General features: G+C 38.5%; 1 protein-coding gene and 1 long non-coding RNA gene across 2 annotated transcripts; one reads left to right on the top strand and one right to left on the bottom strand.

The window, feature by feature from the left end:
• The first annotated feature begins 575 nt into the window (after window positions 1-575).
• slc25a48 (solute carrier family 25 member 48) lies at window positions 576-18,830 on the top strand. The gene is made up of 7 exons (XM_036127189.1): window positions 576-780; window positions 3,364-3,407; window positions 4,160-4,231; window positions 4,689-4,941; window positions 8,632-8,919; window positions 14,200-14,333; window positions 18,601-18,830. The coding sequence occupies exons 1-7, from the start codon at window positions 729-731 to the stop codon at window positions 18,703-18,705; spliced, it is 948 nt and encodes a 315-aa protein (XP_035983082.1). The 5' UTR covers window positions 576-728; the 3' UTR covers window positions 18,706-18,830.
• LOC110368485 lies at window positions 6,188-12,613 on the bottom strand. The gene is made up of 3 exons (XR_004927801.1): window positions 12,479-12,613; window positions 6,889-6,949; window positions 6,188-6,621 (listed from the first exon to the last, which is right to left on the bottom strand). It is a non-coding gene; the product is annotated as an uncharacterized LOC110368485 (long non-coding RNA).
• Window positions 18,831-24,473: the final 5,643 nt, after the last annotated feature.

The following is a 24,473-nucleotide window of genomic DNA, read 5'->3' as shown; positions in this document are numbered from 1 at the left end:
TATATATATATATATATATAGCATTAGAGAGTGTAGCATCCAGGCTCAGGCTGCAAAGTCAAGAACAACTTCTTCCCAGTTGCCTTTATTGTATTATTGAACTAGTTCAATTGTTTTAGACTGTGATTATGTATTTCTGGGTATTTGGATCTGCTTGTCTAGTAAAGTGCTTTACTTAAGGTTTTCACAGTGTATTGTGTATTGATTCAAACACTGAAAATAAACTGTTTAAAAGTGCATCTTAAAAAAAGATATTTACATACTGCTGGTTAAAATATTGGGATTAGTACTAATTAAAACATTAAATAAGGATGTTAAAGAACCAGCACTTCCAAGTGAGCTGAGCCAAATGGCCCGGATCCCAAAGAAGAGCTGCAAATCCCATCATGAGAAATGCTGCTCTCCTGTTCGCTTTTTCCTCCTCATGGCTCATTACCATGAAGGCATTCCTATTGGCTGCTCGGCTTCAAGACTCCGCCTCCGATTGGACAGGGGAGCTGTTCCGCAGACCAGCTCTTTGTTCTGATTGGTTGGCTGCGTAGGGCTGCGTCGCTCTCTCTTTTATCAATTCAGACAGTGCGTAAAATATAGTTTTGTTTGTGTCAGAAAGGCGTGAAGTCAGCTGGTTTACGATAAGAGGCGATGCTCGCCTGTTTTCGCAGATACTGAGAATTACTGGCGGAGCCTTTAGATGCGCTGCACTGCTGAGCTAAAGTTTTGAGTTGAAGATGACCTCAAAGAATTTCCGACTGGATGATTTTATTGCAGGATGGATCGGCGGTAAGAGATAAACTCCTCTGCTTTTTTCTGTTCGGTCAGAAAACGCTCTGCTCAGTTGATCTGTAGGGAGGAAAAACAATAAAACGGGGTTTCGTTCTCATTTTTCCTCCTATACCATTAATTATTTTTGTTAAATCGCATTTATGTGGTAAAATAACCTGCTTCCTACACCTGCACAAGCTTCCGTTGATGTCCAGCAGCAACTTTTAAGATGGAAAACTACTGCATCCACATCCTGTATAAACAAAAGGGGGTCTGTGCAGGAATCCTCCTCCTCCTCCCTCCTCCGTTTTCACCACACATGAAAACTCTCTCCTCCTTTTATAATCAGAAATTAAATGAAGTTTTGATTTTTTTTTACATAATTTTTGCTTATGTAAAATATTTCTGTGACTATTTGTGCATTACTGCTCGCGTACAAATTGTTCCTCTTGCTATGAAATCCGCTTTTAGTTGAGTGCTTGCAATGACCGAAATGACCACCAGGGGCACTAAAGCCTAGTCCCATATCATTGCGTAACCCAAATAGAAAAGTAGGTCTGAGTCTTCAATCAAGTGGTTGTTTGTCCAATAAAGAAAGCATTTTGCCTAGTTCATTATTTAATATAAAACTGTGCAACCCGTTAAAATAGGTGAAGGACTTCTACTCAATTAAAAGGGATTACTGTATTCTGCAAGTAAAAAAAAAAGCACAAAGAGACTGAAAAAGTTAAACTGAAAGAAATCCATTCAAAAGGCTGGAAAAATATGAATGTAAAGCGTAATTTTGTTTTTTTGTTTTTTTAGTGTAAAATTGTACAGTAAATCCATGCATCAATATATGCGCCTTAAAAAATATGGAATCATGAAACTTGATTTTCACTTTGGCTGTTTGTCTTGTAGCAAAAAAGCAAAACAAAAAAAAAAAACGTTTTTCTATTTTATTTACCATGCCTCAAAATAGCTTCATCAAATTAAATAAATGAAATTACATAATGATGGCAAAATGTGTACTGCATACATAAACATTCAGGTAAGGTGATCTTGTTTTATAGGTAAGCTGATTGGGCTATTCTAGTTTATATTCATTGGCACTTATATGAAGCTGGTTTGCATTGTAAGTACTGGTAGATCTCAATTATTTTCTTGGATGTCTGTTTGTTTGTTTTTTTGCATCTGTTTTTTGTCGATGTATCCCATGCTGATGTTCTGCTATATTAAGCATAACTTAATATATGGATTCATCACATTTGATTTCTTTGCATGTGTGAATTACCTGCCTTGTTTCTGGCATATTGTATACATTTCATGCCAAATATATTTTGCTGCAGCTCCTCTGTATTTTCTGAACAGCAAAATACAGTTCGGAACAGCTCAGATAGTGAAAGATTCTGCACTTTAAGTTTTTGAACTCGACTTTAAAAAACTAAAACTTATGTCACAACAGTGACTGCAGAGCTAAAACTAGATTTCTCAGTTTAAGGATGTCGTCGAAGTACAGTTTAATTTATAGAGTTATTAGCTAATGAATTAAACAGTAAGCTAAATCATCAAAACATGTTGCAAAAGAAGAATTTGACTTGAGTTCTGATATTTTGCAAAAACAAGATTATCTCCTTGTGTTTATACTTGATGATGTGTCTTTGCAAGTATCTCCTTCTTGCTCTTTTCTGTGACTAAAATGTTAAACATTCAGGGAGTTAAAACATCTCCCTTTTTACTGCTAAACTCAAAGTGAGACTGTTGCAACCTGAGTTCCCCAGTTGGACTGAAGGATACTCGACTCTTTCTCTGCAAGGCCGCATCTTTCCGAGTTATATTTAGTTGTTTCAGGGAAACAAACACTGGAGTAAAAGCACAGGAGGCTGTTTTTTTCTTCTTCTTTTTTTTTTTTTGTAAATACCATGGGATAATAAGCATGGCATCAGTAACAGCTGCATGTGCAGTGAGGCCTCGCCTTCATACTTTCTGACATACCAACCTCGTCAGAACGATAAAGAAAGCTTTATCTTCAGATATGTCAGAAACGTCATGTGCAGAATCGCGCCCAGAGCTTAGAAAATCCACGCCCTGACCCACTGTAAAATCTTTATGTCCTAAATATGTTTGCTGGGGCCCAGAGGGGTTAGCAGAGCTAGTCATTATCTTGGTTCCAGGGTTGGACACTGTGCTGCTGTGTGTTTGTGGGCCTGAATGGGGCAGGAACATGGAGCTTGGGGAGGTTAAGTTTGCCCAGGGTATTTTTATGCAGCTGTCTAACGGTCTCCATGTTTTATCTATAAAAGACACGGTAGAGATAAATCTGCCTTGTGTTTTCACACTGACCAGAGCATGTTCATGCAAACCTTTCTGCTTATCTCCGGATGTGCCATCATCTCACTACCATTCAGACAGATGTGGCAAATTAACAGAAAAATGTTTCTTCTTGCTCTTTTTGAGAGATGTTTAATCTTAGCATGTTTTTTTTTATCTGCGAAAGTAACAAAACTCCTGGAAAGTTCCCCCCGGCCATGTTTTTCTCCCTACAACAAAGTGCCTCCTGTTTTCTTCTTCTGGTACATTCTGTATTCAGTGTGTCTGTTTATGTTTGTGTGCTGACTGCAGGCGCTTCCAGTGTGGTCGTAGGACATCCGCTGGACACAGTGAAGGTAACTGAGACTGAACGGCCCCATTTCTCAAACTTTACAGCTGTCTTCTCCTGATTACAGCATGATAAAAGCTTCTATAAAGACGCTACCACCTGTTGCACAATTACTCTTACCTCATTGCACTAAAACCTTTCAGACATTCTCCTTTCATTTTCTCATGTGCTGCTACAAAGTTAATGAAGAGGGGTGAAAAAACATACGTCCTCCTTTTAAAAAAAAAACAGGGTTAATATTCATAAAATTTCAGAGAGGGATGAGAATTTGTCTTTGGCATTACTAACCAGAAATATCAATAAAGTGACTTTTTACTGCATAAACATATCTGGATGTTTTAGACACAACGCAACAGGATCTAATGAGTGAAAATTTTAAATATTGGCAAACATATCGGAGGGAAAAAACTGGAAGCAACAAAAGCACAGCTTTCTATAAACTCTAATCATTTGGAGGCAACGACTCTTAGATTGAATTCTTGCTCCACTGGTTTTAACTAAGGTGGGATAATTGCATTTATCCAACTGGTTCTCAACTGGAAAACAGAGGAATGCTTGCCACAGTTTCAGAAATCTAGTGAGGAAGGTCGGGGTAGTGGTCTTTGAGCAGAATGCCTCTCCCTTTGCAAGATCTTAAGGCATGTCCCAGCAGAAGGAGACCTTTGAGGAGTGATGGATGCATGGATGATTTATAAAAGGATGGATGGTTTTCACCCCTGTCAGTTTAGATTCTGACTCTGTGTGGTTTGTTTCCTCCAGACGCGACTCCAGGCAGGAAAAGGGTACCAGAGTACGCTCCATTGCATCTTGACCATCTACAGGAAGGAGACGGTAAACATTTGGGCTTCTTCTCAGTCTCCATATTTACTGCAGATGTCTTCCATGTTAAAGCACCTGCGTATCGGTGCTGAGACCTGTTGGTTTCATCCATACTCGTTATAGAATATACAAAAAACTGTTTGTCACTGTGATGAGTTTTAGACTTCAACCTTTGGGATGTTTTAACCAAAGTTTTTACAACTATTCACCACTTGTGTCTAAGAATAAGTTCATATTTTGCACTATATTCCTGTCACAAGTGTTTCTTTTTTTTCATTTTTGGACATTTGATTGATGGTCCAGTGTAAATAATTTCTGCTCAGCTCTCAGTGACCGACTGAAATCTCCCACAGATCACAGGATCTGTCTTTTAGTTGCCTTACACTTTCATCTCTTTGTTCTATTTTTTTTGTTGAAATGGACCAACTGTCCTGATTTTTTTTTTTCTTTGTTTTAATGCAACGCTCAGGTGGCCGGGTTCTTTAAGGGCATGTCTTTCCCGCTCGCCAGCATCACTGTCTACAACTCAGTTGTGTTTGGCTTCTTCAGCAACACTCAGAGACTCATAAGCAAGTATCGCTATGGGGACGGACGCCATCCCAGCGGCATGCTGGACCTGACTGTGGCCAGCATGCTGACCGGACTCATGTCAGTGGGCCTCGGCGCTCCAGTGGACCTGGTAAAGATCAGACTGCAGATGCAGACGCAGATGGTTCTGGCAGGTAAATCTGTTTTTTTTTTCTCTTTGGGGACTTTCATTTTTGATTTTGATTTTTTTTTTTGCTATCTCAACAGTGTATAACATCCATCTGCTAGGATGTCATAGAGTTCATCTCTGCTGTTAATTATTGAAAAAAAGAACCAGGAGACCTTCAGTTGGCAGCAATCCTGTACAATCTGTTGGCTCCGAACATGAAAAAAACATACTTGCCAAAATGTTCAGTTTATTGTACCCAGACGATAAGCTACTGATGGATCCACAAGATTAGTGGTGGCCTAGTGGTCAGAGCAAGGTGCCTGGAGATGCTGTAAGTTCCCGATTTGAATCCCACAGACTGCTACTCTGAGTCCCTGAGCAAGACTCCGAGAATCACCGGGTGCCCTAAAAGGGATGGGTCAGATGATGAGGACAAATTTCACTGGATGTATGTTGCACTGACAAATGAAGTATAATTATTATTAGTATTAAATTCAGAACATACATATCTAAATTCATATCTAAAGGGACGATTGCAGACACTTTCTGTACCACTAACCTCTCAGTAACAGCTTTTCTGCTGCTTAAGAGGTGACATCAACGTAGAACAAACTGTCCAACCTTTAAAATGTTTCTCTAATGACAAATAGTGAACGATACGTTTATTTCAGTACATGTGGAGTTCCCCAAGCTGTATATTGTGCAGTACCTGTCAGTGTTGTTTAAACTGTGACATGTTAGGAGTTAGGATATCAGAATTTAAACCATAGAAGAGGTTTTGCTGTCACTGTCAGCCAAGTTTGAAACCTTTTTTTTATTTCTCTCAGTCCAGCAAAATGGTGCTCTGGCTGCCGTGGTTATCCCAAACATATTTGCTTTATACCTACAAATCCTCCCTTGACACCCTTGATGATTTATTTTATTGCTGACAAATTGAGCAAAACCAGTGTTTGAAACCTTTCTGCCAACTCTGGAAATGGACAAGAGAGAGTTGAAGGTAGATTTTTATACCCACTGGGTAAAAGGACACTTAACCTTACTGGCAGATCAGATTAAATTAGACTCCAGAATTTCTTTTTGGAATTTTTTTTTTTACAAACTCTGATTTGGATTTAATGTTTTATGTATATTTTCACAAACTATTCTCTATACTTTGACATGTTTCTCCTGTCAGAACTGGTGTAACTAAGTTATAGTTACAGGCCCCGTTGCTCATGCACCTTTTTAGTTGTGCCCACACTTTTTCTGTGGGACTGAAATATTGACTTAGTAACTGATTTGGATGCAAGCTTATGGTCAGTGTCCATTTGAAAGACACATTTTTGCCCAAGCTTTAACTTTCTGGCTGATGTCTTGGGATTTACTATCTTGTTAAGCGCACCCATCTCTCCTGCTGCAAAAAACCCGTACATGATGCTGCCACCACTGCAGACCACAGGACATGTCTCCAAAAATGATGGTCTTTGTTCCTGAGTACATTTGCAAGCTGTATCTGGTTATATATGTCACTTTTGAGGTTATGGCTTCTTCCTGGCTGAGTGGCCTTTCAGCCCATGTTGATACAGGACCTAATTTGCTGTGGATAAGGAGGACAATGTCTTTCTGGCTTCAACCGGCATCTTCACCAGGTTTTTTGTTTTTTTGTTCTCTGGTTGATACTCTCATCAAACAACTTCATCTTTGGACCAAAGAATCAGTTTCCGTCCTAAAATAGATAAATAAATTAATAAATAAGACATTATTTGAAGAACATAAAGAACATAACTTTCTCAAGTAGTAGTTAAAACACAAAAAGACCAATTTTCAAACTATATGTGTGTAAAATTCCCCTCATTTCTGTCTTTCTTATTGAACCTATTTAGTATATTTGCTAAAACTTAGATGAGCTTTGAATAAAGTTTACATTATAGACTAGATTTTTTTTTTTTTATCAGGGATATAAATGGATGTAGTCTGAGCTTGAAAGGATTACCTTTATCTGGTCTTGAAGGTCATATCTGTTGCTGGAGTTGGGTTGTTTGGTCTGCCCTAATCTGTTAAACAGTAAACCAATAAAATGAAGGTTAATGTAGGTCAATTCCCAGATAAAACGGTAAATGAAACATTTATTGCCTCTTCACGCCTTTTACTCCTCATCGCATGAAATAGTTCCTCAAAGGCTCTACGGCTGTAGCTTTTAAAATATTTTTTATTGTTTTATGATGGGGCAAAGGGTCAGACAGTTTCCCTGATCTCAGGTCAGAGCTTGGACGTCAGCCTAGTGGAACTGATGTTTCTCAATAGTTAAACACAGACTAGAGGAAGCAGGGATTCACATATTGTTGGTCAGGTTATCCAGGTTTGTCAGATTTTCACCGGGGGCTTTGGAAAAGTGCTGCCTATAAGTATCTGCCAGCATAACTGTCGCACTTATCACAAGCCATCTAACAAACAAAGGTAACCTGAGGAAATACAAGAATTTCCTGACATTAACAGGCTCTTAAAGGTCATGCAGCAACATCTCAGTTGGACTTGACAAGTGCCCTTTATTATTGTCAGGGTAGAACACTAAAAAAAGAGAACTAAAAGTAAGTGTAATCTTCTTGAAATTTGTATTTTTTTTTTTCTTGTGAAGTGCCTCCTTTTAGATTTAAAGAGACAGCACCAAAACGAGTTGCTCTCAGGCGAACCTCAGAACTGGGGCAAAAGAGGGGCCGTGTGCGACAATGGCGATCAATTCAGACCTAAGCATTGCAGTTCCACTTTATATAGACCAACTGAATGATTTAAATGTAAACAATAAGGATTTAAAAGCTAACCTGACCCTAGCCAGATGGATTTCGCTCCACCTAGCTCCACTCATCCATCTGGGACAGATTCATTGGAGTGGCGTTTCAGAAGGCTGGGCCTTATCAAAAATCCTTGCATATGATTGGATAAGCCACTTGTCTGTCATCTTTATCGACGTGCTATTTCAACAACTAACACCGAAGACAACCCGTGACGCTGTGAGAGCGATGCAGGAAAAAACAAAACTTTTTCTTTTTTTTTTATGTTTTTTGCAGCTCTAGTGGCATGCGTTTTATTGACAGTGAGCTGACAGGAAGAGAGGGGAAGACAGGCGGCAAAGCGGCGCGGGTCGGAGTCGATCCCGGGCCGACCGCATTGAGGAATAAAGGCCTCCTAACATGGTTTGCACTAACCACTCCGCGACGGGTGCGCCCCGCAAAACAAAACTTGCCAAATCCAGTCGGGAGAAGGGCAAAAACATTGTTTCCACCAACAAAAGCCTTCAGAGCCGTTCTCTGATGTTCTTTTAATGAAACAATATTAGGTAGATTGGACAACACGGAAGAAATAGCAGCATCAATGTTAACGCTTGCTTCCTCGATGGGAGCCGCCATTGCTTTCTGATTCAAAACAGTCTCACGTCACGATCGCTTCTCCACTACGTCACATCTATGAAACTCCAGCCCTGCGTCCTGATTGGCTGGACAATAAAATGGGTTAGAGAAATCACTCTCTATGGGAGATGTCCCAGATGGATGTGAGTGAAGCTAGGCGGAGCGAAATCCATATGGCTAGAGTCAGGTTATTTAAAAGCATGATATATCACCTTTTAAAACACAAAAAGAGATTTTTTTTTGTCTTTACTTTCTTTGTGTCTTCGTGTTATGCTCCTGATACAGTTACCAAACCAACATAAAGATGAATCATTCTGCTTCTGCATTTCCAGAGAACCTCCAGCTGGCTGGTAACGTGCCCAATGGCACCAACATCCCCCTGCGCTCCGTCGACATTCCCAACCAGCAACTCTACAGAGGCCCGATCCACTGCATCAGCACCATCCTGCAGACCGAGGGAATACAGGGACTTTACAGAGGAGCCGGGGCCATGATTCTGAGGGACGTCCCAGGATACGCGCTTTATTTCATCCCCTATGCCATCTTCTGTAACTTACTGACCCCGTCCACCTCGTCCAGCCCTCATCCCATCTCCATCTGGCTCGCAGGAGGATTAGCAGGTAAATGGTGAAATCATTACTTGGCTTTGAGTATTTGGATTGAGTCTGGGTAACTGATTGACCTGAAGCTGATTATGAAAGCAGCCGCAGACTAAAAGGTCAACAGAACAAGGTGGTATCTGTAAGTAATATAATGTCTTAAATCAATGGTAGAAAAGGGTGAATAACATTAACTAATGTAATTTTTGTTCCTCCTATGGTCAGTTACAGAGGTCAAAGAAATTATTTGATAACTTGACAGTTTGACTCCTATTGGTCAGGAAAGGATTTCTGCAAATATGCCAAATTAACATCTAACTCATTATATCTGATTTGTTGTCACTGAGGTGGATCCAGGAAAATGCGTAATATTATATGTGTGTGTAAATTGGAAGGCATGGCTGCTTGGCTGGTAAATGACACATATTTCTGCCCTTCAAAATAAAGTGCATGGTGTAGTTTAGATAGAAAAAGTCAGTGATGCTTTTAACACTTAACTTAAATCTGAAAGAAAAAATGAGCAAAAAAAACTCAGTCTCTTACTTAATTAATTAATGAAAATTGGCACAAGCGCAATTAAACTCCAAATTACAACAAATGCCCCGTTGAGGTACTCTTTAACACAAACCGGCCCAGTTCATATATATAGCCATGTTGAATCAAATAAAATTTATATCAATCCAGTTAATTTGAAATAGTCAGATTCACATAGAATTATGATGCAATCCAACTTAATCCTTTCATAACACAATGCAAACAAAATAGTGATAAATCTAAGAAAGACCAGCTGACTGCATCAAGTTATAGACTTTGCAGTCATTATCAGTTATTTTAAATACAACATATTCTCCATGACAAGTTAAAGAAGCATAGATGAAAAAGATAAAATTAAGGCTATATTATAATATAGTGAACAGGTGAATGTAGTGTGAAGCACTTTGGAGTCCTCACATTTGATGAAGCGCTGTACAAGTACAAAGCAATTACGAGAAATGCATGTCCTAACCGCACATTCCTGCTCTTTATATCCAGGTTTACGTGCAAGAAGAAAATCAGTGCAGGCTTCCTGCCTTTCCTAAAAACAACTGAACCAGATTTTACAACATTTTCCGGTCGTAATACTACTTGCAGTGCCCGAGAGGCTTAAAGAGGCAGATGTACACCTGCATTGTGTCAGAAATCCAGAAACTCCTTTAGAACACGAATAACCAAGTTTCTTATATTCCAAATGGGCCACAAAACAGGCTTGAGATGAACAAAACATGTTGATTATAAGCTTCAGCTTTTGAAACCAAAGTATTTCTTTAAAATTAATTAAAACAGCAGCTTTAGATTTGCTTACAATTACTAATGTGACTTTTGTATTTGGGGGTCATTGAGAATTAGATGGTGAATTCACAAGGTATAAATAATGCTATTAGATTGTTTCTGTAATGAAAATTGGTTATTCAAACCCTCAGATGTTTGTATTTCTGTATAAATCCCTAAACCACCTTCAACCATACTGATGTGAAGCTACAATAACAAGAAATTCAGACTAAAGCATTGCAGTTCCACATCATGCAGACCACAACTGAATTATTTCAATGTGAAAAGGAAGGCATTAAAAAGCAGCATATGTCTTCTTTAAGGATTAGCAAAAATATTTACTTTTATCTTTCTTTAGCATCCGACATATAATTACCTACCCTCTAAATATGAGCTCATAAATCTCCCATTGAACCCCATGAAAACATTGTTTACCTGTGAGATTATAAATTAAGTCATGCATTATAAGATTTTGGAAATGGGTTAGTCCCGTCCCCCAATGGATGGATTGATGGATGGATGCATTACGGGAAGTCAGGGTTTCAATTTGTGAGAAAAATGATTTTGTTGGTTTTACTGTAGAGCCAAAATCGTCCCTTTTCCTTATTATACACAGAGCAAATGTGTTGTTGTGAGTAGTGAAACTTATACAGAGGTGGGTAATTCCTTAGTAAGTGAAAATCCTGCCTGATTTTCCTTCATTGTGTTCACTTAGCCAGGTGGTTTTAAACCAGTGGCCTGAGACTAAAACCCTTTAGGGCCAGGGTCCTGTAACTCTTAGGTTTGTCCCTTACCCTACACAGCTGAATCAAATGGCTAAACGTCCTCACCTGTGTGCATTCAAGCTCTGCAGAGCTCATATTGGAGTCAGGTGTGTCGAAACATCTAAAGGTTGCAGGACACCGGTCCTCAAGGACCTGAGTTTGAGACCTCTGCTTTAAACATTAGTCTCTGTCTTTGCTGTGGAGCTGGAAATGCAAATGGTTTGAACTAATCTCTGTACAGGATCTTTACTTTCTGAACCTGGATTCTCTACCTCTAACTTTAACCACAGTCAAACTTTGCTCACATTGGTCAGAAACTTGTAAAATGTTGCATTTTAGCTTAGTCCTACATTCTGTTTTCTTATCTTCTTCGTTCCCTGAAGACTCACTCATGACTTTTCCCTCATAAATATGAGGCAAATTCACAAGACTGCAGCCTATAAGTTTTAAAAGTGCAGTGAGATCATTTCCAGGGAATGCAGTTCCAAGAATCATGGAAAGATTGAGGATCTGAAATCGGGGTTCTAAGGAGAAACTTAAGCGACAGATGCTTGAGGAGGAGAGGGTGTGTAAATTTGCAGCCAATCAGAAAGCTCAGATGGAGCCCAGAAGAGCTGTATGTGCACTGTAGACAAACACCGTGGGGTAAGGCAGGATTGCTTCCAGATGCAGGCCGACTAGCTACGAACACGTGACCGAGTCAGACCGCGGAGGACGGAGAGGCTCCGTCAGCTGCTGTAAATCATTGGGGCCCGTATGGGATGGTTCTCCTTCAAACTGATCCAGTTGAGCCAAAACCTAGAGAATGTTCTTAATCAAGCTGTGCTGCTGGACAGGGAAAGAGAAACCAGAAAATGCTGGAACACAAACCCAATAGATGGCTTGAGCTGCAAAGAAATCAAAGGTCTGAGCCTTTAAAGCCACGTGGTTTGACCCAGATTCAATTTTTTCCTTTTTAATCAAACGTTCAATGAACTAATCTCTTAAATCTACCATTTATTCTCATTTAGACATGATGTAAAATATTTCCATCCATCGTCTTTACCCACTTATCTGTACAGGTGTATATATGTTTATATACATATAGATCACTATGTATGTAAATAAGACATCATATGCCCATTCCTATTTCTTTTTGTATTTTTTTGTATCCTTTTTGATCCATTGTATATATGAAGATTCACTGTATATAACTGAATGCACCTCTCCTACTCTGCACCTTCTTGTATGAACCGATGTGGCAAGTGAATTTCTCCATTGTGAGATCAATAAAGCCTATCTTATCTTATCGTATCTTAACATTTGAGCCCCATGCAGAAATATCCCAGTCTGGGATTCAAACCCAGGACCTTTGTGCTGCAAGGCAACATTGCTATCAGCCGTGCAGCCCCTTGATGTAAAATGTTTTCCTTTAAGAATTTTGTTGTCACATCTGATTACATTCTGTTTCAAACCTAAAAGTAACAATCATGTTGTTTTAATTATTTTAGCAGCAAAACCACACTCACCGGCCTCTTTATTAGGTACACCTGTTGACAGAACTAATCAGTCCATCGCGTGGCAGCAGCTTAATGCATTTCGGCACATAGATGTGGATCTGCTGAAGTTCCCACAAAGCATCAGAATGGGCGGGAAAAAGGGTCTCGGATGTGGTCTCGTTGTTGGTGCCAGATGGGCAAGTCTGAGTAATTAAGAAACTGCTCATCCTCTGGGATTTCCACGCAAGTCTGCAGACAACAGTTCTGAAAAGAAATCTGTAAATGAAACTTTTAGATGGTAGGGTCGAAAAAGCATGAATCCATCCAGCTTTGTGTCAACCGTTTTAGGCTGCTGGTGGCGTCTGGTGTGGGGAATAATTTATTGGCATACCTGAAACCCCTTAGTAGGAATCGATGTTTTCTTAAACGTCATAACCAGGAGGTGGAAGAAAGGGAGATGTGGGAAATGCAACAGATAAATCTGCAGCATCTGCATTATGTTATGTCAACATGAAACAAAGTCACTGAACAATGGCGCCTTGTTAAATGAACAATGAAGGCCAACAAATGTCTGAGCCAGTACTACAAAGATGTACGTAATAAAGAGGCTGGTGAGTGTTATTCGTCAGGTTTCTGCTGGTACGCTCCCTACGTGTATTCTTAGAGGGACCTGGTAAACTTCCACCCATCTCTTGTTTTGCATATAAAATTGCTAAAAATGTTAAAAGTTCTAAAAATGTTAAAAGTTCTTGGTCTTTTATGGCTCAAATCAAAAACACAGCACCAAATAAACATGTATCGTCTCCTGTCTCCGTAGCCAGGTTTTGCTGAGACGTCAGTGCATTTCGTCTTGGACTTCTACCAAGTCCACCCAGCAGGAGGCCGTGTTGGCTCGGCCACGTCCCTCATGTTGTTATGTGGGGGAAGGGGGGGGGGGGGGGGGGGGGGGGGGGGTCCTGTAATCTGGGATAAAAAGCCATTTGGTTCCTGTGAAGTCAGAGCTTGGTTGGCTTTGCTCAAGAGTCTAACTCGTTTCAGTCTGGTATTCAACTCAGCCGCGGCTATCCTTGGTCACTGATTCAGCTTTATTCTTCTACCTCTTCTAGTTCATTCATTGGCTGTGCATCCAGGAGGTGGAGTTTTTTGTTTTTTTTGCTGTTTTTAGATGGTGGGGTCTTTCGTCACCAGAGACCTCCGGCATGCATTCATTGCAACGGCTGCCGCAACTTTGAAACTAAACTTCTGTCAAAGAAGGTCAGACGCCAATGTGGTTTGGAACTGTGGTGCTGCCTTGAGTGAAGGAGTTAAACTGTTGATTTACCGGCCGATGATCCTTTCAGCCGCCGCCTGTGGGCATCAGCTCTGGAGGGTGACTAAATAGGCCGCCCCAAAAAACGTGGCAGAGTTCACCCGATGGCCAACAGGAGTACCCAGTAATCACGCCTTTTTAAAACAATCTTCTGAGGAAGGTGCTTCAGACTTAAAACAACCCCGGAGGAGCCGTTTGAGCAGACCTGAAACTCCTCGGAGAGATTATATGTGAAGGGACCTTAGGAACGGAACATCTTGCTTCTGGAAAAGGTGGAAGAGGAAGTGATAGAGAAGGATCTCTGCTTGGACCCGGTTTCAGATAAGCAGTAGAGAATGATTACTATGAATGCCTTGTTGAATCCCGCATGTCCTGCAGCATGTCGTTTAATCCAGAACACTTGTGTTTGTTCTGCCCATCTGATTTCTCTTCTCTTCCTCAGGGTCCATTTCCTGGGTCACGGCCACTCCAGCTGACGTGGTGAAGAGCCGAATGCAGGCCGATGCCCAGCTGCACCGGAAATATAAGGGAGTTTTACACTGCATTGTCCAAAGCTACAGAACCGAGGGTGCAGAGGTGAGCTGTGACAGAAAGAAAGAAACTATAATTAAAAGTAATTTTTTATGAGAGTATTTATACCACTGTTGCGCCGATGCCATTTTTTGGCCCTGATACCCGATACCTGGCTGTGCAGTATTGGCCGATACCATCTGTTTGAAACTGATGTGTGTGTGTGTGTGTGTGTGTGTGTATATATGAAGACTACATACTACTTAGGGTAGTAGAACTTTTTATTGCCTACCTGGAATGGGTGACAATAGTTGAATAAACTTTTGGCTCTCAAAGGCCAAAATGGTGCAACATTTGAGAAATTATAACATGTATAATAGTAGTGCAACAGTAAGACAGTAAAATTACATTAATAATTGAATAATCTCTTTTAAACCCTGAGTTTTGGCTCTCAAATGCCAAAATAGTGCAACTTTCATGAACCTATATAACATGTATAATACTAGTCAGGAGAGAGAAGGCTGCGTTCAAGTGACATACAAACATCAAAATGGTATCGGTGCCCTATATGTTGGTACTCGCCGATACCGATACCACCATTTTAGTGCTGGATCGGAGCCCCGCCCAATACTGGTATCGGTATCGGTGCAACACTAATTTATACCCCATGAAATTTTCACATTTTATCAAATTACAACCAAATCTTAAATGTGTTGTATAGGGATTTTATGTGATGGACAAACATAGAGCACCACATAGTGAAGCGGAAGGAAAATCAAGTTTTTACCCATTTTGTTTAGGTTTTTTTGCATAACAAAACTAAAGCACTGTCAGGATCCACGGAGAGTGTTTGCAAATAGCAATGTGCATGTCTTCACGCCACAGACTTCCAATTGGCATTACATTTGGTCTCTATATTTGACAATTTAGCTGTCAGTTTAAGTTTATTTAATTAGGATTGAATAACAGAATGTTCTGGTTATAGTGTACCGCACTGCAAGGTTTAAGGGATGTAATTATTTTTGCAAGCCACTGTGCCATCAAAACAAGAAATGATGGGACAAATTATTTAAACTTGTCATTCTGCAGCCAAATAATCCAGTTTAAAAAGTTTTGATGTTATGAAACAATGTTAAGACCAAATGCTTTGTATTTGTTCTTTACCACCAACTAAAGGACATGCTTCAGTAGTTTGTTCACAAGAAAAATATCGTGTGTTTCCAGACATTTGTATTAATCATTAAACTGGTTATTTCCTGACCTTAATGGTTGGATTGTTGAACGTTAAAATCCCAGCTGAGACCCTGATGGTAGACGTGCCGTGTGTTCACTACTGAATTCCTTTGAAGTCTGTTTTATCACATGAAGTTTACTGAGAAATGAACCCTGACTGGAAACCAAGTCGTGATTTGATAAGCAGAAGTGTGTTCCTCAAACAGGACATGTTTTGGTGACATTGTGCCCCGTACTGATTGAATCCTGGAGGGTACATCAGGTGACTGAGCGGCTGTAACCCGGCCTCGTTCTGCCAAACGCTGCGTCCAGATGGTCAGGCTGTTTGTTGTGTCAGTGGTTTCCTACGTGGACAAAACGTCACAGCATCAGTGTTGGATAAAAAAAAAAAGCACACAGCAGTCATGTGATCAATACTAGAAGATCATTAATGTTCTGAGAAAATGGACTGACGTTGTTTGTGCAGCCGGACTCCCGCTGATCAATAACTCAAGTCATAACAGGTCAGAGTCCTGCGAAGTTAAATAACAAGTGGCTCTGTGTGAACTGAATGCATTTATTTTAAATACCTGAGAGAAAGTCATTCAAACACACAGCAAATTAATCATATGTGCAAAAGCAAACAAAAACAAGCAATAATTGAATATAAAGATGGATAAAAATCTTTGCTGTGAGGATTATGACGTTTAATCCTGATCCGTTTGTGCTTATTTTGCCGTATTTTGGTTTTAGGACAGATTGTACTCAGACAAAGAAATGCTTGAAGAAAACCACCATCTCAGCAGCTTAGTTGTCTGTTTTCTATTTACGATCTGGCTGCTGACTGGACCAGCAACAGTGAGAGACGGGCCGTCTGTCGGCATCAATGTTTACTAAGCCCCAGAACGAGCAACATTGTTTTTATCTGGCTGCATCAAGCAAAGAATAATGCAGGGATGCCCCTCCCACACTGGTTACTGCACACTGCAGGTCAGCTGGCTGAAAGGAGAATACTTCTCACCATCTACAAGACATTTGGCTCTTAAATATAAATAAAACATGGACAGTCATGTTGAGGAAATTAAAGCAGCAAATTTTTTTTCTTCTTCTGACATTTTATGGTGGTTGGCAGACCAGCTGAGGTGCATAATGCCACCAAATGGACTGTTTTGTGTACCAGCAATTAACAGAAGGAAAATCTAGGTTCTCACTAATGTTTTTCAAATATGGAACAACTTGATCTTTTGTTTTTAATTATATAAATATGAGAATATTTTTGAACTGATTCAGGGATATTTCAACATTCACATGTGTAATAACTAGCTCTTGTCTTGAAAATCTATTGATATGCAGGAAAAACAGGAACAAACTTAAGTGTTATACAGGTGTCTTCCTCTATTTATTTCTCAATATTCCTGCCAAATTATTTTAAACCTCGTCACTTTATCTCTGTACATAATGATTAAAAAAATACTACATTTTATTTTAAAGTTAACATAAAAGCTTGCTCTGCATTTACCAGATGTTAGGTTTTTATTTGTTACACCTCACATGTGTAAAATGACACCATGATACTGTGAAACTCTGGTGTTTCTACACAGGTTTATCTTCCCTGAGAATGTCCTACCAGCCTGTGTTCAGCAACAGTCAGTATAGATATATATACATAGATATATATGCAGTTTAAGTAAAGGAAAATCCAACATTTAAGAGACCACTTTAGTTTGTGTGTAATTCTTGGAGTTTACACCATTTGTCACTATCTGAGTCAGATTTTTAAAACACGTCATCATTCTGCAAATCAGGCAAGATGTGTAAGCTGAGGTGTAACCTGTGACTATCACGCAGTAATGTTATATAAAATTATGCCAGAATGCATTTGCTGGTTGTATGACGTGCTTCTAAGGCCTTTTACTGGAGAGCTGAGTTCAAAGGACAATGCTGAGGCAGCTTATAAAAGCTTGAGTGACGCCATTGTTCCTTTAAGGACCTGGGGTCTCATTTAGAAAACCCTGTGTGGAAACCTTACTAAAAGTGTATCTACACCAAAAATATTCAGCTTTATAAAACCATGCACACGCACAACAGCACGCAATTTCCCTTTATAGATGACAGCTGCGCCTGAACGTTTGCGTACCTGGTTCCGCCTCAGGTTCTGCCTTCTACACGCCCAGATTCAACCATCAATGATCGATGCAAAGCACCTCATGAACGTTAATGTGTGGTAAAAATGGGTCAGCTGATCTTTTTTTTTCATCATGGTGATGTGGCAGACACAGAGAACAGGCAAAGAAACTGAGAAAGATTCAGAGAGAGGTTGATTAAATGTGAAGATCAGAGGTAAAAGACGTGCGTTCAGATCAACGTTCAGAAAAGGGAGGGAGAGGAATGAGAGGTTTCCCCTGCGATTAGGTTATAGCAGAACGTGATGCTTGGAGTCAAACGCGGGATGTTGGCCAGTCCTTATTATTGGCCAGGAAATATTTGATACCTGAAATTGCGTTTCCTCAATTCTCCCAAATGCACGGTGGCACTTCCAACAGTATCAATGCATCCACCATGCAGCATTAAGCACAAATGCATTTGACTGTTTACAGCAGTTAAAGTGATTAACACAGTCATTGCTGCACGTAAATATATTACTCTGTTGGAAAACTCCAGCAAACAGCGACATCTTGTGGTCTCCTGGTGACTATATATATATATATATATATATATATATATATATATATATATATATATATATATATATATATATATATATATATATATATATATATATATATATATATATATATATATATATATATAAAACCTAGAGGTTACAAATGTCGGTGCCCGTGAAGAAGAAAATTAACATGTAAACTATTTGTATTTGCAAGTGTTTGTACCCCTAAAATATCTTCATGGAGCTGAAAGATCATCTATTTAGATCTCCACCTGAAAAAAAAAAAATCTGTAATAAAGCTGCAGATTATGGGATAACGCCTTAGATTACTGTTGGGACAAACTGGTTAAAAAACTTTGCTTTTACGATCTATAAACTAGAAATGTTGTTTAAAAAAAAAAAATAATAATAACTGAACTGAAAGCCTGAGTGACCGATCTGTTTTCTTTGCAGGTTTTCTTCCGGGGAGCTTCAGTAAACGCCATCCGAGGCTTCCCGATGAGCTCCACCATGTTTCTGATGTACGAACTCTCGCTGCAGTTCTTCAGGGGTCACTAAGACTGCAAGGATTCGGCTGTTTGGGAGGAGAGTGAACCGGAGCCGGTTGGCTTAAGACGAGAGATTGTGAGCACTTTAGAGTGGCTGAGTCAGCAGCTTTTAATCAAATGTTTTAGGTCTATCACATCTGGGTTACTTGGAGACTGATGTTTTAGTATTTAATGATCCGAATCGGATTATTCGGATCTCCAAAGTGATGCGTGTGTTTCTGTCCTGCTTTGACACCTGAGCTCAGAGCAGCAGGCTCACACAGAGGTGTTGGAGGAGACAGAGATGTGATAATATAGTTCAAGGAAAGTTTGTCAAAGTGTCACTGAAGGTTTTTTACTGAACTGTGATCCTTTTTTAATGAATTTGTTTTAAACGTGAAACTACATGCCATGTAACAAGATGATCTGTGATCTTTTTTTAATTATCAATGATTGGCTGTAGAAGCAAACAAGTTGCACAAATTGATAAAATATTAAAGGAGGATAAAAATACATTTATGGATGGGAGGCTAAGTGTAGCCTGGAGGTCCGTAAGAGAACGTTACAATTTAGCTTGGGTGGGGGAGTTGGTTTTATAGGTTAAAAGAGCTTTATCGCTGTTGTAACAACGCTTATTCAATACTCTTCAAATGGATGCATTATCCTTTCTTCGTGGTTTATATTTCTAGGACTAAAACTCAGTTCTTGTAATCGCATGAAATCCTCCTGATCAACAGTTCTCTAGACTTCCTGCAGAGCTTTAAAAGTTTTTTCTAGACTTTGGTTGTGTTTGCTCTTTTTTTTAGTCAAGTTAAAACGTTCATCCTTTAGTTTCCTGTTTGTTAAACACCCTTACTGTGCACAATAACACGTCGAGGCACAAAAAGCCTAATTGCTGAAGGTGAACTAATGCTTTATCAACACACAACATACCAGATAAACCAATTTTTAAAGTAGATATTTGGTCAAATTGACCACGTTCACATTTTCCTTAGGTTTAAACTGAACTATATTCTGTCACTATCACTATCATTATAAAACATTATACTGAAAAAATTTAACTGATTTAGATCACGTTAAATTATTACAGGAACGTCTGGCTGCTTGAAAGGAAAATCTAAAGTAATTAGAGTTTTTGCACATTGCTAAAATATTAAAGGTAAAGGACTGCTGTTATGCGACTCCTTTATGAAGAAAAAGAAATCCATGTTGTCAATATTATTTTTCATTCTCTCCAATAATGTCATGTGTTTTCAGCAGTTGTTCTGTGAACGCCTCCCACTGTATGGAGCACATTAGGACAGGGACACAAAGTGATGAACACCAGCAAACCGTTGTTCTTCACTGTGAGAGAAATCTGCAACGTAGAATTGTGGTTTTATTTCACTGTCGCTCTTAAAATGCCCTTTTTAGGTTGTAACTCTGTCTTTACCCAAAATTAGTAAACTGACACTGACACGAGGCGACTTTGGTGTCAACAACCTGTTTGAATGAATGACAGTTTAATTTTTTATTTACCAAAACATGCGTGCATTCCTTTAAGATAGTTTGTGGCGATTAAAGTATGGATCAGTCCTGCAGCTGAATCTGTGCCGGGTTTGCACATCTGCAGCTCTTCTTCTTGATGCCATGTGTTCCTGTGTGGAAAAACACAAGCACATAATCGTTTTTTACTGCACAGTGTCACACAGCATTCATTTGATGATGTGCTGGACAAAATAGGTAAATAAATGTTATATTTCTTAAATTTTAAGGAATCATTAAATTGGGGGAAATTACGATTCTTTTCAATGGAAGATGTGAAATTTTAAACACAAATGTGATTATTGTATTCAAAATGACGTTATGCTGTCTGCTTCTACATGTGTTTGTGTGTTTCTTATATTAAGAAAAGTGAGCTTTACTTTAGTTAATTACAACTTTCTTCTAATGTTTCTGATGCAAATGAGCCACTGCGGTACAGTTACGTCGTTTTAAGTTTACTTTTGTTCTGCAGCTAATCTCAGATCAACACTTTCAGATACTGAATCAACACTAGCACCACAAGAGGGAATTCAAATGGAAATATTAATATTTTAAGTCTTCATCCTCATGTATATATTTGTAAATATGTTTAACTGCCTTACCAGATGTTGAAAAGCCAGAAGTGTCTTATTTTACTTAAATAAATCCTTTATAAACACCTTATTAGCCTTGTCTCATTTCTGAATTTGCTTTTCTAACAGTGAGTCGTGATTATGTGTCTCAGATCTAACTTGGAGATAAACATTTAATGTCAGATAAATCAATCCATGATGGATGCTCTTGTTCATGTTGCAACTTAAACGTACCACTCATTTTCATAGTTGGTAGAAAAACATCCTGATTGTGTCTGTAGGCTCCTAATGACTGTCTCTGTGGAAGAGATGGGAAAGAGGAATTTGGACATGCAGCTGCTGGTCCCTTGTCCTAGTGTCCTACATGACCTTTAGATAATCCAGGTGTCCTGGGTTGGGATGTGGTGCTGATCATTAATTAAGAATGTGAAGATGATGTGCAGGAAAAGGTGGTAGAAATTCAATAAGTAAACAATCAATAAGTTATCCAGAGGCAGAGAAGAGGGTTGAAAAAAGAAAGGAAAGTTTGAACCTACAACTTTTTTTGCCCCCCTCTTCGAGGTAATAAACTGTACTGAACTGTGTTAGTGATTTTGTGCATGTTTGCTCTCTCTGCAGTTTAAGCAGAGACCAATTTATTAAAGAATGCAGTGCTTTATTTTTTTTATTTTTGTACAGTAAATGTGACTTAACAGTCTAGGGTAAGGGGAATTTATTTATATATATATATATATATATATATATATATATATATATATATATATATATATACACACTTTTATTTTTATAAAAAAAATAAAAATGTACAGTTAAGAAATAGTTGTAACTGATGTAGTACTTTGTTTTAAAGCTACTTGTGATGGTGATGTTGGTTTAATTGGATCTGGTTGTCAAACCCAGGCCCCCCTCTGTTCTGGTCAACACTCTTATAGAGGGGTGGTAAGGGAATTGTTTGAGAGGGGGGGAAAACACACCCATCACTTACACGACCATTTGTTCCTTTTACAACTACATTTTTATTCAAACATTTCTGATGCAGATAGGAAAGTCTTTTTTCCTCTATCGGCTCTGCTGTCGTTCAACACAAAATTCACCAGAGGGCGCCAGGCACAACAGAAAGTACTCTAGCTGTTTCACCCGCTCACCCTGCATTTAAAATAATGTAATTTATCAGAATTTTTTCATACTTCCTTTACCAATGACAACTTCTCAGAATGCACTGAGTATTATATATTTTAAAGATGCTGTTTGTCTGCTTATGCAGTTGTCAGCACATTGGCTACAGCAGCACTCACTACCACCCCTGTCAGCTTAGAACAGGAAACTGAGGCTACTATTCAGTCACCAAACATATGGTCAGAAATTGGTGTAAACATGAAACCTGTTTCAACAATTAAGGCTGCTGAAGTGGGGGATACTTATTTCACTTTCAACTTGTAGTAGCAACTGAATTTTGTTTAAATGTGATGGCTTACCTGAGCACTGCTGTCATTCATGCCCTTCCCTTTATGGCGACGTCCATCTTCTGATCCAACATGATAATGATCTCTGCACTAGTTTGAGTTTATTGATCTTCAGCAAACTATCAGCTTTTAAAATACACTCACTGCAAAAATAGAACTCAAAATAAGAAATTATTTCTTAAAATTATAGTTTTTTTCCTTGATTTGAGCAAGTAAATAAGATTATTTGCCAACGGAAAAGGATTTTTGCATTTAAAATGGGAGCAATTCATCTCCATCATCTTATTTCAAGTGCAGTATATCTAATTATCTTATTTTAGGGGTAAAGATACTCATTCAATTGGCAAATAAAATTATATACATGCGCAAATCATGAGCAAATACATTCAGTTCAAGGAAATTTTACTTTTTTTTTAGTTCTCTTTTTGCAGTGCTAAAATTTCATACAGCAGAGTTCAAGTTTCACTGGCTTATAATTAAATTTCCACTTACTAAACTTTGCAGTAAAATGACACATGGCAAAATAGTTTCCTTTATAACGTAAAAAGAAACAAGTAAAAGTTTGTGTTTAAACCATTTTATTTTTTTAATAAGCAAAAAGCACTTTCTTTCCCATTTAAATGACATTGCAGCAAAAATTAAACAGAACAGTTAAAACATTTAGAAATTTTTATAGCAAAAAAAAAGATAAAAAAACTTAAAGAAGAAACAGACATAAAACCTGGAAAAGATTAAGAACACAAATACATGTGCAATAAACATGATTGGCTGATTTAATCAGCTAGTGTCAGAATATAGTATAAATGTGCAAAGGAAAAGAAAAATTCACAGAACGTTTTGATTAAAAACTAGAGGGGATGTCATGAAAGGTGTCTGGAAACTACAACACTCAGGTACAAACCCTGTGATATTTTAATTTGATTAAAAGATTTTATGAAATGTGTTTTGACTTAATAAAGTTTGTGCCTTAATAATTCTAGCGTTGGTGGAATTCTCACTTTATTGGACTTTTATTGCTCTGAGTGCAGCTTTGGCTAAATGGGAGAAATGTGTAGACTACTTTTTATTCTTTAAAAGAAATTACTTTTTTTAATAAATGGGGCTATTAAAACATGGTCACAAATGAGAGAAATTATTAATTAGCGAAAAACGAAATTATTGACCAAGTTATTCCACAACCTAACTGGACTGTAAAACAGAAGTGCATCCACGTCTAAAGTGTTCATCTTTCGCTTAAAGAAATATAAATCCTGAGAAGGTTTAAGGTGACTAATTCCAAAGTTTAAAAACAAAAATAAAGCCATGAGCATCAGGGAGACGCTCCTGAGGCATCCATCCCAACAACTGGATCATTGATCAGTAATATACAGTAATAGGTTCTTTGAAAACAAATGCAAGTAATTTAATTTTTTTAATCTTTAGAGCAGCTCGAAATATTACATTTTAAACAACATTGCAATAGCTCTCACACAGGAACCTTTTTTTTTTGCTATTTTATTCTAAGTGCAGCGCAGTTATACTCTGCTTGCCATGTTTGCCAAGTTGGAAAGACTTTTCACTTCTTACGGATTTATTGTTTCAGACGCATCAACCTATAGAGCAGTGGGGACATTTTAATGACGGAAAATGAGATTAATGATTTCAGACCAAGAAAGTAGAGCACATCACCCCATTTTAAAGTCCTTACACTGGCTCCCTGTATCTCAGAGAATAGACTTTAAATACTTCTGTTAGTCTATAAATCCCTGAATGGCTTAGCACCTAAATACATCACAGACTTGTTATCAGCGTATAAACCCTCCAGACCACTCAAGTCTTCTGGCTCCAGCTCTGCTCTGCAGACCCAGAACCAAACATGGAGAAGCAGCATTTACTTTTTATGCTCCACTTATCTGGAACAAACTTCCAGAAAACTGTAAAAGTGCACCGATGCCATTTTTTGGCCCTGATACCGATACCTGATACCTGGCTGAGCAGTATTGGCCGATCATGGCTTTGTCAAAAAGTGCTGAAAGCCTGAGTTCCTTTAAATCAAGATTAAAAACACATTTGTTTAAGATTGCCTTTAATTGTTCTAGTTAAACTGTTTTACTGAAACATCATTAGTTCAACTTTGTATTCCAGCTGTTTTTAATGTTTGCTTTTAGTTTCTATTTTTCTTTGTTATATTTTGTTTCTACATTTTATTCCTTCTTGCTATTGCTTTATTTTCCTATATTTTAATCATGTAAAGCACTTTG

This window comes from Fundulus heteroclitus, chromosome 23, assembly GCF_011125445.2.
Source record: "Fundulus heteroclitus isolate FHET01 chromosome 23, MU-UCD_Fhet_4.1, whole genome shotgun sequence".
Classification (NCBI taxonomy): domain Eukaryota; kingdom Metazoa; phylum Chordata; class Actinopteri; order Cyprinodontiformes; family Fundulidae; genus Fundulus; species Fundulus heteroclitus.
The sequence above is the reverse complement of the archived record's forward strand: the minus strand, read 5'-3'. Positions and strand labels throughout refer to the sequence as shown.

Excerpts from the sequence above, each read along its gene's own strand:
- slc25a48 (XM_036127189.1), top strand. The coding sequence starts at position 729 with ATGACCTCAAAGAATTTCCGACTGGATGATTTTATTGCAGGATGGATC. Across the intron at positions 781-3,363 it reads TATTGCAGGATGGATCGGCG|GCGCTTCCAGTGTGGTCGTA; the intron begins GTAAGAGATAAA and ends TGCTGACTGCAG. Across the intron at positions 4,232-4,688 it reads CCATCTACAGGAAGGAGACG|GTGGCCGGGTTCTTTAAGGG; the intron begins GTAAACATTTGG and ends TGCAACGCTCAG.